Consider the following 18,333-nt stretch of genomic DNA (forward strand, 5'->3'; position numbering starts at 1 on the left):
CTTCCAAAAGAAAGTCCTTCTGGAAGGACTGAAACATTGATCGCAGATATTTTAACTTTACTACAATAAACTTTGGACTTTTATAAAACCGTGAGTGCAGCCATCTACTTGGATTTTTGGATACATAAGCTGTGTATGGCTGGCACCCGGTCATCAAGGGATGTATTAGCGTGAGTGCAGGAATTCATTTATTTTTTTGTATATATATATATATATATATATATATATATATATATATATATAAAAGTGTTTGTTCATACATACATATATTCTACAGTTTGTCTTGTCCTGCATGCTAAAGCTAGTTGCTCCCTGCCCTGCTCATCATTGGTTTGTTAACTTAAATGTTATTCAACATTCTGCTTATCTCTAAAGACTGTCTCTGTTATTTCTGCTCCCCCCCATATTTATTGATACCCACCCGAATGTCTTGCTTGACGAATCCTCACCTCCTCTGTGCATCTCCATTCCATAGCTTTTATTGCAGTCCTGTTTTCCACAGTCTGAGTTTTAAAAGACCACTTCTAGCAAACCTGAACAGTGCTCAGATTCCTGCCCACCCCTCCCCTCACCACCCCACCCCAAGTTTATTATTACATTTATCTATAGAATCCCACACACAACTTTAGATAATTTCAAACACTACCAGTAATGAGCACAATCCACCTTCTTAACCCCTAACACCCAGTCCTTCTCCATACTTCTTCATTCTTCTTTCCTCTAATTACTTACCCATCAGAGCAATGCTCTATATTCTCCTCCTCTCCTTCTCACTCATCTCCCTCAGGATCAAAATATCCCCTTCCACACACTTCCCTCAACAACACACTCACATTTACATTAATCCCTCTTTGCTACACTCCCCTCTTCTCTCATCTCAAGCCCTGCACTCATTTCTCTATTCTCTCTCTCCTGCTCTAACCCAATCTCACCCTAGTCGCCGCCCATATAAAACCTATTCACACCTCCTGTCACTATCTCTCCTCCTACTTCTGGCAGCTGGGGACGTCTCTCCCAACCCAGGGCCCCTCATCTCATCTGCTCACACTAAAATAACCAGAAACCATGCAAACCTCCTCCAAATACCCTGCAGTTTATCCTCCTCCACCAATATTCAGTGTGCACTCTGGAACGCTCCCTCCATTTGTAGTAATATCAAATCTACAGCTATACATGACCTCATCATCTCTAACTCACTCACAATACTGGCACTCACTGAAACCTGGCTGTCCCCATCCGATACTGCTACTCCTGCTTCTTTATGTTTCGGTGGCCTACAGTTCTCCCATACTCCCAGACTCGACTGTAAAGGAGGTGGTGTAGGCATCCTTCTGTCCCCTCAATGTACCTTTCAACCTATCCTCCCTGCCCCTGCCCTATCCTTTAATTCCTTTGAAGTTCACATTGTACGCCTTTTTAAGCCCACTCCTTTAAGAATTGCCATCATCTATCGCCCCCCGGTCACCCTAAACTATTTATTGAACACGTTTCCTCCTGGTTACCCCACTTTCTTTCCTCTAGCACTCCCTCCCTCATACTTGGGGACTTCAATATCCCTATCAACAAGCTCAACTGCCCTGATGCCTCTAGTCTGCTCTCTGTAACCTCCTCCTTTGGACTCACACAGATTTCTACCTCAGCAACTCACACCGCAGGAAACACTCTTGACCTCATCTTCACCAATCTCTGTACCACCTCTGATCTCTCCACTGTTCCATTTCCTTTGTCTGACCACCATCTGCTAACATTTAACATCTGCATACCCCATACCAAAATTTCACCACCATCAACTCTCCAACCTCGCAGAAACCTCAAGTCCCTCGATCTCCAGCACTTCTCCACCAAACTCCAAACACTCCTTTTACCCATCTCAAATCTCAACTGCCCTAACTCTGCAACCACACTCTACAACTCCACTCTCTCCTTTCAACTTGACATCATGGCACCTCTTACAGTTAAACGCAGCAAGCGCCCCCAATTACAACCCTGGCCCACCAAGCTGACCTGTTACCTCCAAAAATGTTCCAGAACTGCTGAACACTGCTGAAGAAAGTCTCACTTTGCATCTGACTTTGTCCACTATAAATTTATGCTGCGCTCCTACGGCATGGCTCTTTCCTCTGCAAAAGTAAACTACTTCAACACCCTCATAAGCACACTGTCCCATCAACCCAAATACCTGTTTCACACTTTTGATGTCCTTCTTCGGCCTGTGACTCCCCCTCCTTCCACCACCTTGTCCGCCACAAACTTCGCATCTCATTTCACTGAGAAGATCTCTACAATCAGGAACGAGATCTCTAATCTCTCTCCTACCCCTATCAATACAACACCCAACCCCACTCCCCCTGCCATCCTATGCTCATTTGCACCTGCTACAGCACAAGAGGTTTCTGCTCTGCTCCTGTCCTCCCGCCCCACCACCTGCTCCCTCGATCCTATTTCCTCGCATCTCATCCGCACTTTGTCTCCCTCTCTTGCTCTACCTCTCGCTAACATCTTAAATCTCTCCCTTTCCTCTGGCACATTTCCCTCACCCTTCAAACATGCAACTGTAACCCCGATTCTGAAAAAGCCCAACCTTGATCCCAACTTCCCATCCAACTACCGCCCTATCTCACTACTGCCATTTGCCTCCAAGATCCTCGAGAGAGTTGTGTACGCCAGATTGACAGACTTTCTCGAATCCAACTCTCTGCTTGACCCCCTTCAGTCTGGATTCCGCGCTGGTCACTCTGTTGAAACTGCTGTGACCAAAGTATCCAACGACTTAATTGCTGCTAAATCTCGCGGCCAATGCTCTATCCTAATCCTCCTTGATCTTTCTGCCGCCTTTGACACTGTTGATCATCAACAGCTTCTTCACATTCTCCGTAACCTTGGTCTACGGGATACTGCTTTATCCTACCTCTCCCAGCGCTCTTTCAGTGTTTCTTTCTCTGACACTGCCTCTTCTCCCCAACCCCTCTCTGTCGGCATCCCCCAAGGTTCTGTCCTCGGCCCCCTACTGTTCTCTATCTATACTGCCTTACTTGGTAAACTCAGCTCCTTTGGCTTCCAATATCATTTATATGCAAATGACACACAAATCTACCTGTCCTCCCCTGATCTCTCTCCACCCACCTTGACTCGTGTTTCTGACTGCCTCTCTGCTATTTCCAACTGGATGGCTGCTCACTTCCTTAAACTCAACCTGTCCAAAACAGAACTTCTAGTTTTTCCTCCCTCAAGTGCTGCTACTCTTGTGTCTGTCTCCATCCAAGTCAATGGCGCTACTATCACTTATACCTCGCAAGCTCGCTGCCTAGAGGTTCTTCTTGATTCTGACCTCTCTTTTACTCCCCATGTCCAATCGATAGCCAAATACTGTCGCTTCCAACTCAAGAACATAGCGCGCATCCGCCCATATCTAACGCCGGACGCAGCGAAGGTACTGATTCATGCTGTTGTTCTCTCTCACCTTGACTATTGCAATCCCCTTCTCACCGGTCTTACATGTTCCCAGCTTGCAACGCTGCAATCTATAATGAATGCGGCGGCGAGGCTTATTTTCCTGTCCGGACGCACCTCCCATGCCTCCACGCTCTGTCAGTCTCTGCATTGGCTTCCAGTTAGATATAGGGCCCAATTCAAAATTCTGGCGCTTGCTTACAAATCCCTACATAATGCTGCTCCAACATACCTATCCTCCCTCATACACAAGTATGTCCCGTCGATACCCCTGCGCTCAGCCCAAGACCTACGCCTATCCTCTGCCCGGATCCCCACCTCTGATGCTCGCCTACAAGACTTCTCCAGGGCTGCACCTCTTCTGTGGAACTCCCTTCCCTCCTCAATCAGACTTTCACCCAGCCTCCACTCCTTCAAAAAATCTCTGAAAACTCACTTCTTCATTAAAGCGTATCAATTACACTGTCAGCAGGTTTCTCATCCCCCACCCCATGACTCCTTTCCTGCAACTGTCAAAAATGACATACCAAGCACTCAATAAACCCTTCTCTAACAAACTATTTAATTCCCCTACTTTAACCCTTTGTGTCACTATACCCCACTCCCTCTAGCATGTAAGCTCATCGAGCAGGGCCCTCAACCCCCTCTGTTCCTGTACATCCAGTTGTCTGATCTCAATTATGTGTCTGTTAGTCCACCCATTGTACAGCGCTACGGAATTTGTTGGCGCTATATAAATAATACAATAATAATAATAATAATATATATATGTGTCAACCTTATTTTGCATATGTGCATATGCTATCTTTTATTCTACTTGTAATTAGGATACGATTTCATGTGGATTTTATTATTAATTAATATCACAGTGTTATATGCTATATAAGCAAAACATTTGATTTGTTGGCTAACCATTAAGAAAGTCTAGCCAGCGAGTCAAAATGCATTTGATTGCCTAGAGACAACAGAATGTGGAATTTCAGGTGACACAGACTGCAACAGTGGTATTGGCATAATTTGGTTTACTATTCTTTAAGCATATTTTTAATTTTATAATAAAGATTTCTGTTCATACTTATAAATGTGGAGCTTCCTTTGCTTCTAATAGATTTATTTTAGTTGTATAAAAAATACATTTTAGTTGTATAATGTAAAGAAAAACTAAAGAGAAAACCATTGCATTGATTTTTTGTTAAGCATAAAATTAGTTAACCTACACAAAATAAAACAATGAAAAATGGAAATAGTAAAGATATATCAATAAAGCGTAAGAAAGCAAAAAATGGTGACAAAAACGGACTCCGAAAATGGAATAAAAACTGAAAACAATGGAAAGAAGCACAGAAACTTACCAACGATCTAATAAAATAAAAATTTCAAGAGACAATTTGAATGGTCCATGGCTGAAACTGAAGATATATAGTCCAACCAGGATAACCAAGTAATAGTGAGTGTGTTCCTCTGCCTCTGCCTCATAAAATCGGTTCCACTATACACCAATTCTCAACCTTCTACAATACAACATATGAGATTATGGATGACGTTTGTAATTTTGTCATATATTTTATTTCACTTGTATTGCGACTAGCAGCTTTTGGTTGATACATTTGCATATGTACAAGTTTGATGTTTAAAAACCCTGATGAATTTGGACTTTGTTTTCCCAGGTTTTTATTTATCTGCAGCTCATGGCATGAAATGTGTGCCTTGCATGTGCCACTCAGGAGGTTCAGCTAATGGGATTTGCAATAGCACAAATGGTCAGTGTGTTTGCCAAGATTCCTCTATAACTGGACAAAAATGCGATCGATGCCATGATTTATACTACGGATTTCATTTGAATCTTGGAAGGTACGTGAACTTTGCATCTTGAACTCTATTTGTTTTTTAATACTCTAACATTTTTATTTTACATTTGTTATTCATGAATTAGACTATTTTGTTGTTTTGTGTGCAATAAATATTTGTACATTGAATATCTTACTTACATATTATTGAATTAAATATAGGATTGTTTTGTTATATTTTTATATATAGTTTGTTTTAAAATCTTGTATTACTTTATAGCTGGCTTATTGAAAACCCTGGGATGCTGATCATGTTAAGGTCAAGAAAGATATCTTTAAATGTGTCTCTAGCAAAAATCACAGTGACTAAACATTGTCTCTATAATATAATAATCGGTAATTTTTGTCATTGTCCCACTGATCCAGTACAGAAATTTCCTCTGTATAATTTTGTTTGTTCCTGGCGCCTACCAGGGTCGGCATGCTATGTTCTAAATGTTTTAATAAATCTGTTTTGAATTCTTTGCCATATTCCTCAAACCATTCCTGAACAATTTTTGCACTGTGGCCGGGTGTATTATCCTGCTGAAAGAGAACACTGCCATCAGGGAGGCAGATGGTAGGTAGATGGTACTGGTGAAAGTAACATCCACATGAATGCCAGGACCCAATGTTTCTCAGTAGAACATTGCCCAGAGCATAACACTGTCTCCACTGGCCCGCCTTCTTCCCGTAGTACATCCAGCTCCCATCTCTTCCCAAGGTAAACGAAAGAAACATGCACTTGACAATCCACCTCAGCTAAGAGAAAACATGATTCCTCAGACCAGGCAACCTTCTTCCATTTCTCCATAGTCCAGTTCTGACTGGTCTGAAGCTACGCAGTCCCATATGCAGCAAATTGTGATGCGCCGTGTCTTCTGACATCTTTCTATAATGGCCAGCATTAAGCTTTTCAGCAATTTGAACTACAGTAACTCTTCTATGTGATCTGACCAGACAGGCTTGTTTTCGCTCCCCATGTGCATCAATGAGCTTTGAGTGCCCATGACCCTGATGCCTGTTCACCGGTTGTCCTTCCATGCACCATGTTTGGTAGGTACTAACCACTACATACTCTTGCAAAACCCTTGTCCTTGTTAAAGTCACTCAGAACTTTTCACCTGCCTATTTTGCCTGCTTTCAACACATGAAATTCAAGAACTGACTGTTCACTTGCTGCATAATATATCCCAACCCTTGGCAGATGCCATTGTAACAATATAATCAGTTATTCACTCCACCTGTCAGTAGTCAGTAGTAGTAGTAGTCAGTAGTAGGGTTGGTCAGTGTTTATATATACAGGGAGTGCAGAATTATTAGGCAAATGAGTATTTTGACCACATCATCCTCTTTATGCATGTTGTCTTACTCCAAGCTGCATAGGCTCGAAAGCCTACTACCAATTAAGCATATTAGGTGATGTGCATCTCTGTAATGAGAAGGGGTGTGGTCTAATGACATCAACACCCTATATCAGGTGTGCATAATTATTAGGCAACTTCCTTTCCTTTGGCAAAATGGGTCAAAAGAAGGACTTGACAGGCTCAGAAAAGTAAAAAATAGTGAGATATCTTGCAGAGGGATGCAGCACTCTTAAAATTGCAAAGCTTCTGAAGCGTGATCATCGAACAATCAAGCGTTTCATTCAAAATAGTCAACAGGGTCGCAAGAAGCGTGTGGAGAAACACAGGCGCAAAATAACTGCCCATGAACTGAGAAAAGTCAAGCGTGCAGCTGCCAAGATGCCACTTGCCACCAGTTTGGCCATATTTCAGAGCTACAACATCACTGGAGTGCCCAAAAGCACAAGGTGTGCAATACTCAGAGACATGGCCAAGGTAAGAAAGGCTGAAAGACGACCACCACTGAACAAGACACACAAGCTGAAACGTCAAGACTGGGCCAAGAAATATCTCAAGACTGATTTGTCTAAGGTTTTATGGACTGATGAAATGAGAGTGAGTCTTGATGGGCCAGATGGATGGGCCCGTGGCTGGATTGGTAAAGGGCAGAGAGCTCCAGTCCGACTCAGACGCCAGCAAGGTGGAGGTGGAGTACTGGTTTGGGCTGGTATCATCAAAGATGAGCTTGTGGGGCCTTTTCGGGTTGAGGATGGAGTCAAGCTCAACTCCCAGTCCTACTGCCAGTTTCTGGAAGACACCTTCTTCAAGCAGTGGTACAGGAAGAAGTCTGCATCCTTCAAGAAACATGATTTTCATGCAGGACAATGCTCCATCACACGCGTCCAAGTACTCCACAGCGTGGCTGGCAAGAAAGGGTATAAAAGAAGAAAATCTAATGACATGGCCTCCTTGTTCACCTGATCTGAACCCCATTGAGAACCTGTGGTCCATCATCAAATGTGAGATTTACAAGGAGGGAAAACAGTACACCTCTCTGAACAGTGTCTGGGAGGCTGTGGTTGCTTCTGCACGCAATGTTGATGGTGAACAGATCAAAACACTGACAGAATCCATGGATGGCAGGCTTTTGAGTGTCCTTGCAAAGAAAGGTGGCTATATTGGTCACTGATTTGTTTTTGTTATGTTTTTGAATGTCAGAAATGTATATTTGTGAATGTTGAGATGTTATATTGGTTTCACTGGTAAAAATAAATAATTGAAATGGGTATATATTTGTTTTTTGTTAAGTTGCCTAATAATTATGCACAGTAATAGTCACCTGCACACACAGATATCCCCCTAAAATAGCTATAACTAAAAACAAACTAAAAACTACTTCCAAAAATATTCAGCTTTGATATTAATTAGTTTTTTGGGTTCATTGAGAACATGGTTGTTGTTCAATAATAAAATTAATCCTCAAAAATACAACTTGCCTAATAATTTTGCACTCCCTGTATATATATACAGTCCAAACATGTGCGGTGCTGTGCATTATGGCCAGAAATCTCCACTTTGGTCCCGTCTGTCCAAAATACATTGTTCCAGAAGTCTTGTGGTTTGTTCAGACGCAACCTAAGCCATCCTGAATCCATGTTCTTTTTAGAGATAAGAGGCTTTCTTCTTGCAACGCTTTCAAACAAACCTGAATACTCCAGATCCAGACCAACAAACTGCTAAAACTTAGGCTTTTATAGAGGTGGTCACACTCGCTGATGACCAATTAAGCAGGGCCATTTGATTAGCAGCACCCGTCTGCTACTTAGCCTCTTAATTCCTATAGAAGCAGTAAGGGTGTACTTAGTTTTTAAAACATGGTTTCTCCATTTTGGCTTTATTTTTGTTAAATAAATCTTGGAACGGTGTAATATTTCATATGTATTGTTTACCTGAGGTTGTATTTACCTAATTTTAAGACCTGCTAAGGAACAGATGATTTTAACGATGTCCTCATAGTAAAACCGGCATACACTTCTAAATTGCATGAAGTATATATATATAAAATGTTTAAACTCTATTATGTTACTAAAAGCAACATGGTTAGATTTCGGTAAAAATAATATGACTTTATTTTCCTCTGTCAACTGACTTCTATGACATATCAAGCATTAATATAATGCTATTATAAAAGATAAAATTGCACTTTATTTTACCTTTCTTTTATCAGTATATTCATTTTTAAAATTGTACAATTAACTGTACAAAATATATAGTTCACATCTGATATTGAAACTATTATGAAAAAATATAATATAATAAAATAGAATAAGCAGGTGCATATTAATGTGGCCCTCTACTGGATAGATATTGAACTGCGTGATGCCTTTTGTTATTATTAAATTCCTAAATAAAAAAGCTTTTGTTTACAATAATGAACTGATCAATAAGAATCACAGATTGCTAATTTATATAAATCTTGACAGATTAGTGTTTATGAAATTCACTCGGTAAGTGAAGCTTTCCCGCAAGAAAAATTAAGATTTAAACTGATTGCCAGGAATACACGAACTGTACCTAGAGAGTCAATGTAATAAAGGTTCCTCTATATTAATATTACAAAAACCATTTATCCCCAGGAAAAAAAAAATCAATATTGCAATTCATCTTAGTTTGATTTTCGTATTTCTTAGTATAAAATTGTCTCATGCTTACAATTCATAATTCCCTTTTAATAAACGTGACAAGGTATTGTTACACAAAGTCTCTTGAGGCACCTATAGAATAAAAAAAAATAAAAAAATTAAAGCTCAGTTTGTTTGAAAAAAAATGACATGATTGTCACAGACTAGAAAATCTGAATTTATTGTTTCTTTGAAATAACTCTCTGAGAATTAGCGTTTGGCAATATTTCAAGCAATAAACTGAATATCCTCCAGCTCTCAAAGGGTCAAGAGATATTTCCCTATAGAAATTACAGTAGAATAAAAAATAAAAATATCATATATAATATCTACATAATTAATTAAATAAAATATAAAATATGTTTTGTTCCATCGTAGCACAAAAAAAAAAAATATTTATATATGCTTATCTGTACAAATCTGTTTTATAGTTTATGAAAAGTCCTTAGACAATCTTAACTAGTTTTAATCAATAGTTTAATTCTGGAGTAAGTATTTTATTGTCACTAATTAGTATAGGTCGTTAATAAAGCATTTACTGTAGGGATGCATCATAGAACTGTGAAAAAAAAAATATCCTCATGTTCCTTTTGACTTTAACGGAAGATAAAATTCAGAGGCAAACAAAATGATGCATTTTATTTATTCCCAGTTGGCATATTATTCTATAAAACAAATTTACAGCCAGTGTCGCAGTTTTAGCTTTTATCGGCCTTTTTAAGGGTGTTGAATGGTCACTCAAGAGACCACATAGAGTGTTTCACTGGGGTAAATCAAGCATTGAAAAAAATATTTTGTGCTTTATACATACAACAAAATGTTATTTAAAAATAGTTATTTGCTACATATAGCTGATATTTAAGATATACAGATTTTATCATACAGATTGTATTGCCTGCTTGTCAATGAATCGTTAACACTTACATTTGCAAATTAATATGTTAGAAACTATCACCCACAGTATATTTCTATTCTGCAAGTAGGTATCCCCAAATTATCCCCTTTAGCAGAAAAATTTACTATTTTAGTAAAATTCATGCTTATCCATGTGACAAATGATCCAGGCTAATGAACAGTCATGTGGACTGAAGGTTCCACCACTTGGAAGCAGGTTCCTCTTGAAGACGTTAGAATCCCTCCAGCAGGCTTTAGGCCTCCAACTCCTAGTTACCAACGGAAAGGAAGTTAGATACATGCCTGTCGCATAACCCCTACCAATACCAGCACCTACTAGACTGCCAGGTGTAGGCAATATTTGTCATTCCAGATGGTTTAGACTACATCTCCCATAATGCTGTTACATCCATAATGCTGGCAAAGCATCAGAGAGATGCAGTCCACAACATCTGGAGTGACAAAGGTTTCCTGCCCTTGTGCTAGACAGACATTTGCACAAAGGTAAAATCCTGTCTGCACAAAGTCCACTGCACCCTAGCATGGGACATTTTGGGGCACATTAAGCCATAATTACAGCGATGTACACTCTTGAGAATGCTAGTTGCCCACTTGTTAGGTTACTGTTAGTGCAATTTCCCAAATCATAACCAACTAAAAATAATTTCCAAACAAATCATCATGTTCAGAATTTATAAATTTCTCAACTTTGTTCCAATGGGCATGTCTTGAAAACATTATTATTATTATTATCGCCATTTATATAGCGCCAACAGATTCCGTAGCGCTTTACAATATTATGAGAGGGGGGATTTAACTATAAATAGGACAATTATATGAAAACTTACAGAAGCGATATGTTGAAGAGGACCCTGCTCAAACGAGCTTACATTCTATGGGGGGGTGGGGGGGGGTGTAAAACACAATAGGACAGGAATTCACAATCAAATAAGGTGGTAGTGAAGCAGAGCTGGAGGAGAGAGTAAAGTGCTGCCCTTTAGGAGAGCGCAAGAGATAGGTATGGGAGGTAGAGGTTACTCTGGGAGGCCATAAGCTTTCCAAAAGAGATGGGTTTTAAGGCACTTCTTAAACAATTGAAGACTAGGGAAGAGTCTGATGGTGGTAGGCAGGCTATTCTATAGGAAGGGCGCTGCCTGCGAGAAGTCCTGCAAGCGTGAGTTGGCTGTACGCATGTGAACAGCGGACAGGAGAAGGTCACGGGCAGAGCGAAGAGACTGAGAAGGGGCATACGTATGGATCTGTGAAGAGATATAAGGGGGCTGGAAATGGTCAATGCTTTATATGTATGGGTTAGCACTTTGAATTGACTCCTATAGGATACAGGAAGCCAATGTAAGGACTGATAGAGGGGTGAGGTGTGAGAGGACCGATTAGAGAGGAAAATCAGTCTGGCGGCAGCATTCATTACAGACTGCAGCGGGGCAATATGTTTTTGGGGAAGACCAATTAGGAGAGGGTAACAATAATCCATGCAGGAAATTACTAGAGCATGGACAAGCTCCTTGGTAGCATCTTGCGTAAGAAAGGGGTGGATGTGGGCTATGTTTTTAAGATGTAATCTACAGGACTTGGTAACATGCTGGATGTAAGGCTCAAAGGTGAGGCCAGAATCAAGTATGATGCCAAGACAGCGCGCTTGCAATAATGGACTGATGTGGATACCACTAACTTGAAGGGAGAGTGAAAGAGGAGGATCAGTATTAGGAGGAGGAAAGACAAGGAGCTCAGTTTTAGAGAGATTTAGTTTCATAAAGCAGGAGGAAATCCAGTCAGAGATGGAAGAAAGGCAAGCAGGGACATGTTGCAGGATGGCAGAGGAGATATATATCTGGGTGTCATCAGCGTCATCAGAAAAGGAGACACTGAATGAGCGTTGGGAGAGATAAGAGGAAAACCACGAGAGGACAGAGTCACAGAGACCGAGTGATTGAAGAGTTTGAAGAAGGAGAGCATGATCAACTGTGTCAAAGGCAGCAGAGAGGTCAAGAAGAATTAGTATGGAGTAGTGGCCTTTGGATTTAGCTGCGATTAGGTCATTAGTAACTTTGATAAGAGCAGTCTAAGTAGAGTGGAGGGGGCAGAAGCAAGATTGAAGAGGGTCAAGGAGAGAGTTGGAATTGAGGAAGTGAGACATACGAGTAAAGACAATTCTTTCCAAAAGCTTTGAGGAAAAAAGGAGCAGGTATATGGGACGATTGTTAGAGAGGGAGGACGGGTCGAGAGATGTTTTTTTTCAGGATAGGTACTACAGTGGCATGTTTAAAGTTAGCAGGGACAATGCCAGAAGAGAGAGAGCTGTTGTAGATGTGTGTTAAGGAAGGCACAAGACAAGGGGAGAGAGATCTGATAATGTAGATAGGACAGGATCAAGCGAGCAAGTGGTGGGGCAAGAGGAAAGGAGAAGCGCAGCCACCTCTTGTTCAGTAGCCAGGGAGAAAGTCTGATGGGTAGGAAAGGCATGCTCTACATGTGGTTGAGAAAGAGAAAGGCAGGATGGGGGGAATTCTTTCCTAAGCTGTTTAATCTTATCAGTAAAGTAGCATGTGTAACGGATCACCTGGCACCCCGGCTGGGTACCTTCATTGATTAATGCTCCTAGCGCTTCCTGAGGACTCCAAGCACTCTAGCAGACACCATAACCACCGTAGACTCCTTCAGAGAGCAAAACAGGAACCAGCTCTTACAAGAGCTTAGTAGTGATATAGCAAGAGAATATGCAGAGCATAGCAATCCCTTGTAGCAGATTTCCCCAATAAGAGACGGCACTCCAAATTGAGGGTGAAGTAAAACTGAAGTTTTAATCAAACACTCTGCTTTTATGCACATTCTACAAACATAGTACCGCCCACAGGGTTTTGCAGAACAACCAATCAATACATACAATACACTCAGACACTCCCAGCAATTACACACAAAATCCTCTCCTCTGCCTGTGATATAATTACTGAACACAATGGGTTAATGTAATTATCACATAAATGTAGAAAATTGATGGAAGTGCACTCCACCCCTTGCCAAGGAATCCAGGGTGCTTAACTGGATATGTCCCAGTACCAAAATGGACAGAATACAATAGTAAAAATAGAAAATTAATCCAGGCACTCCAAATGAATTCCAAGAAAAAGGCAATTTATTGGAACCAGCAGCTACAAAGCGACGTTTCAACCCCTAAGGGTCTTTATCAAGACGCTTTGGGGTTGAAACGTCGCTTTGTAGCTGCTGGTTCCAATAAATTGCCTTTTTCTTGGAATTTCATTTGGAATGCCTGGATTCATTTTCTGTTTTTACTAATGTAATTATCACAGGCAGAGAAATACAGTTTTTACACATGTACTATAACTTTAAAATTATACATTCAATATTCATAAAGACATATTATAAATTCAGGTGATTCCTTCCAGGGGTTAAAAAAGTTAGTTGGAAGTCCTTTATGACCGACCGCAAGCACATTTTCATGCCCAAAACAGTTCCATGGATTTGGGCTGTGCGGTCGGTCAATTTCACACTGAAAAAATAAGGTAAGGGTCAGCGGTGTTCATGTAACTGTGTAGCTGATTTCAGTTCCCTGAATTTAGCTACACACACCACTGACTGCGTTCGGTTGAAAAAAGATGGCCGCCACCATGTGTTCGTTTGCGCTAACGGCGGCCCCCCAGCGGTCGGCAATTTACCTACAGCAGGCTCGCAGCCTGGGAGGTAAATTGCCTGCACACTTCCAGTTCTGGGTGGTCCGCCTGTACAGTACTTGGTTCAGTAAGCCCCATTTACTGAACCAAGTGGGAAGAAGCCATAAGCAAATTATTTTAAAGGTCTGGGGACATAGTCTTAAAGGGGCATTGTTCCCAAAAGTCACAATATGTCCCCAGACGGTTTTTAAAGGGCCAGCATGGTCCAATAAAAATCCATAAGCTCCAATGCTGTTTTTAAAGGGCACCATCTTCCAGGGGCCATAGTCAGCAGGCAGGAGGCAGGCAAGCAGCCCCCTCCAAAAAACAGTGGCAAGGTCCCTTTCGCCACAGCATGCAAAGCTAAAAGGTTAGTTTGAGGGGTGGCCACAGCAGGACAAAGAAGAGAGTTAAAGGTGTTAAAGAGACGCCTGGGATTGTGGGAGCGTGAACTAATGAGAGAGGAAAAGTATGACTGTTTGGCGAGGGCAATGGCTGCGCTGTATGAGCATAATATTAATCTATAATGGCTGGATGCGAGACTTCTTCCAGGAGCGTTCAGCACAACGGGAGCATCTTTGCAGATAGCATGTTGATTTAGTATGCCATGGTTGGGAGTGTTTTGCCACCAAGCACTAAGTCGAAGGGGTCAAATACTTATTTCACTCATAGACATGCAAATCAATTTAAAACTTTTTTGACATGCGTTTTTCTTTTCTTGTTATTCTGTCTCTCATTGTTAAAATACACCTACCATTAAAATTATAGCCTGATCATTTCTTTGTCAGTAGGCAAACATTCAAAAGCAGCAGGGGATCAAATACTTTTTTTCCCTCACTGTATGTGTGTGTTTTGTGTGTATGGGTCAATGTTTGTGGGTGTGTATGTGTGCATATGTGCAGTGTGTCTTGTGTGCATATGCTTTAATAATTAAGTGATAAAAAAATGGAACACTGATAATGCTATAACACCAACACCATGGCAGCTCGAAATACTAAGAACTGCTTAAAGTAGGTCTTAATAACTAAATTTAAAAAGAAATGAATGTTTGTTCTATGTTATGTTTTGTCTGTCTTAAAAGTTTCAAGATTTTCATGTTTTGGTTACATTCCTTTTTTTGCATGGCTTGTTTCTATTTTTCTCTCTAGATGCCGTACCTGCAGTTGCAATGCAGCAGGAGCAGTGAATGGTACTTGCCACTCTGTAACTGGGCAATGCTTCTGTAAGCAATTTGTAAGAGGCTTCATCTGTGATCACTGTGTTGAAGATGCCAGCAATTTGGATGCTCAGAACCCATACGGATGTAGCACAAGTAAGCTAATGGATCTAAGAAATATAACAAAATCTAAGAATTGTACCTAGCTCTATGATAAAACACATTGGAAATCATATATTTTCTCAATTTTATTGTTTAATTGGTATGTGCTTATAGTCATGTTATATACTTCCATTATTTATTATATTGCTTAAATTTACACAACTGCTACTGATTGAGATTTGTTAAAGAATAGCAAAATCCTACCTCAATCCAACTAAACTCCTCAATTGATGGAAAAAAAATGGAAAGAAGTAAATAATATTTTTAAGGTGCCTAGTTGTCACTATGTGATGTGTATTGCTAAGCCTGGCCTCTATTTAATCAGAGCCAACACAGTTATTGACTCTTGAGAAGCCATTTAGCTTTTTGGATAAATTATATAACCACCATTATCATTATTATCATTTTTTTGGAGCCAACATATTCTGCAGCACTTTGCAATTTTAGAAAGGGGTTATTTGAAAGGGAAGAAAGCCCTGCTCAAAAAAGCTTACATTCTATGAGGATTTGAAGAAGGGGGATATATATATTTTTAGGTGTCTTGCCCAAAGATACTTACTGGTAAGGTGGTCTGACCGGGGAATTGAACCTGGGTTTTCCCAGTTTTGAGGGAACCGCCCTGTATATAGCCATCACTAGTAAATAGTTCAAAAAAGAGAATGTGGGGATTGATATGACTCCCATTTTAGAATAAGGGAGGTTTTAAAACCCCATTAAGCTACAACCCAAATGTCTACTAAAACAGTGAGTATGTCATAAAAACAAGCGTCTGTGTAGCTACTTCTACACAGTCACTAATAAAATGCAGGGTGGACCTGGCGCAGAGTTAGTCATTAAAAAGGCTGATAAATATGCTTCCAATGTAGTTTTATTTTAAGCTGCCAACCCATTTATCTGCCCTGGCTGCCTTAAAAATCAATCAAAAAGATACAATAATTATGGACTGGTTTTTGTTGATAGAATAAAATTCAGTCAAGTACTTAAAACCAGTGATGCAATAGACGGGCTATTCATTAAACATGGGATTTTGTACAGTCACAAAATCCTGCAAAATGACTGAATTACAACCGCATTGTCAATTCTAATATATACTAAATATGGTCGGAGTCCGGTGAGCACGAGCGATTCTGCAGCAATCAACTGAATGCATCCATCCATTCATTCGGTGCCCGAATTAACACTGGTGCTTTTGGTTCACAAGCACCAGCTTTGATAAAATTCAGGACCGAATGCATCCAGTAGGATGCACATTCGCAAAGTATCATTCACTTGCTTTCATGGAAGCAAATGATAATTTAAAGTACTATTTGCGAGGGTTAATTGTGTGGCGACCGGCCTGCACTTGCTAGCCAGCTGCCACATTAAAAAAGTCTATAAGGGAGGTTCAAATCCTCCCTATGCTCCTGCCGCATATAATTATTTGAAGCTAGTTACTGGGCAGCCATTGCTACCCAGTCGCAAGAAAGGTCTCATTACATGGGAACCTTTAAATAAGCCATGGGGTGGGGTCCCCCAGCCACACAGATGGGGAATGGGGGGGGGGAGGTAGACATGCTACTGTTTGGGAGCAATGGACAATAGCATATCCACCCCCCACTGTCTAAATTATTAGGGCCCTCACCCACCACCAATAGGTTGCAGCCCATTCAATAATCAATGAGGGGCCTAATTACATTAAGGGGGATCTAATGATCTCCCCATTATTATACTTAGGGGCCTTGTCATCCTCCAATGGGTGGGGATCAAGAGGTACACTAGGCCCTCCCTCCTGAATATTATAATTTCCCCATCCTCCCCCTCCCCCCCCCCTCCCCCGCACTGACTGTTCATCTTCATTACATATTTAACAGTTCTCAGGTCAATGGCCATGGGTAAAGGCATGGGGAAGGACTATGCCCCCCCCCCCCCCCTTTCCCATCCCCTTTAAATGGAGCCTTTCTGGCAAATGAGCAGCAATGGCTACTTGCTAGGTTTAAGTATTTAGTAGACAAAGCATATTTCAAAAGGTTTTTATCTCCAAAAAATACTTTTTTTTTTTTGCTGGGACTCTTTAATATTGTTATATCTCAATATGTTTATATATACTATTGTGTGTATATGTATATGATTATCTAGTATTTCTTGTTTCATGCAGTCTGTTTTTTTCTGTATATTTACTTGTTCCTCTTGGATTATTAGGGTATCCAAGTAACAGACCTTATTCTGCTGCCGTTGGAGCACTGTATCTCCCCTTCTTTTTTTCCCTGTTATATATTGGTTATACATTGTTTATGCACTTAAATTGTTAAAGGTAAATACATGTTTGACAATGAAGGTTAATAATACACATATTTCTCTAGGAACAACTATTTTTTCATATCAAGATATGTTTTTATCTTTCAGCTCCTCTTCAGCAGCCTCCTCCTCGAATTAATATTTACAATAGTACAGCAATCGGTCTCACTTGGAATCCACCAGATTCCCCCAATACCAACATTATTAACTATGTGTTATACAGAGATGGACTTGGGGTTTACAACATTACAGACCATTTCCCTTTCAGTGAGTATAATATTTTGTATTTCTTATTGTAAGAAGTATGAGTGTTAGATTATATGTTGCATGTTTTATCAGAAGTGAGTTTAGTCGTAAGGTTGCCTTACCATCAAATAGCAGACATTTGTTTAAACGTTTCAAATGAATTGTCATTCTTACTAAGTATTCTTTATATAACTGTACACTTATTTCTATTAACTTGCACACATTTATACTGAAACAATGGACTATAACTAATGATTGTAATTAATTATAATCAGAAATTGTTTTCAAATTGGCTATTTTAGTCTAAAATGTTCAGCTTGGTTTTAAGTTCACTAGAGTGAAAGAGTTTTTATTACATTCAATGCAAAATAATAAATAAATCTAATTAAATATTTGCAAAAGCCATTTATTAATATTACTCCTAAATGTTATATTACAATATAAAATATGTATATATATATAAATTAGACAAACTTTAAGCTATTTTTTTAATGAATCTATTACGTCATAGCTAAATAAAATGAAGTTCTGTAAGTCTGTTATACCATTAATTAGGGTTTTAAAATAGATTCAAGTGGACAATCCTGTCCACCATTCACCAGAAAGTCTTGG

The 18,333-nt window shown here is 40.0% G+C and overlaps 1 protein-coding gene across 1 annotated transcript in view; it reads left to right on the forward strand.

The window, feature by feature from the left end:
• Positions 1-18,333, forward strand: part of USH2A (usherin) — an 800,771-nt gene that overhangs the window by 202,679 nt on the left and 579,759 nt on the right. Inside the window, exons 13-15 of the mRNA XM_063441883.1 lie at positions 5,118-5,301; positions 15,032-15,195; positions 17,584-17,742. Coding sequence (XP_063297953.1) covers positions 5,118-5,301; positions 15,032-15,195; positions 17,584-17,742 — 507 coding nt within the window. The remainder of the gene's footprint in view (positions 1-5,117; positions 5,302-15,031; positions 15,196-17,583; positions 17,743-18,333) is intronic.

The sequence above is a fragment of the Pelobates fuscus genome, chromosome 2 (genome assembly GCF_036172605.1).
Source record: "Pelobates fuscus isolate aPelFus1 chromosome 2, aPelFus1.pri, whole genome shotgun sequence".
Lineage (NCBI taxonomy): Eukaryota > Metazoa > Chordata > Amphibia > Anura > Pelobatidae > Pelobates > Pelobates fuscus.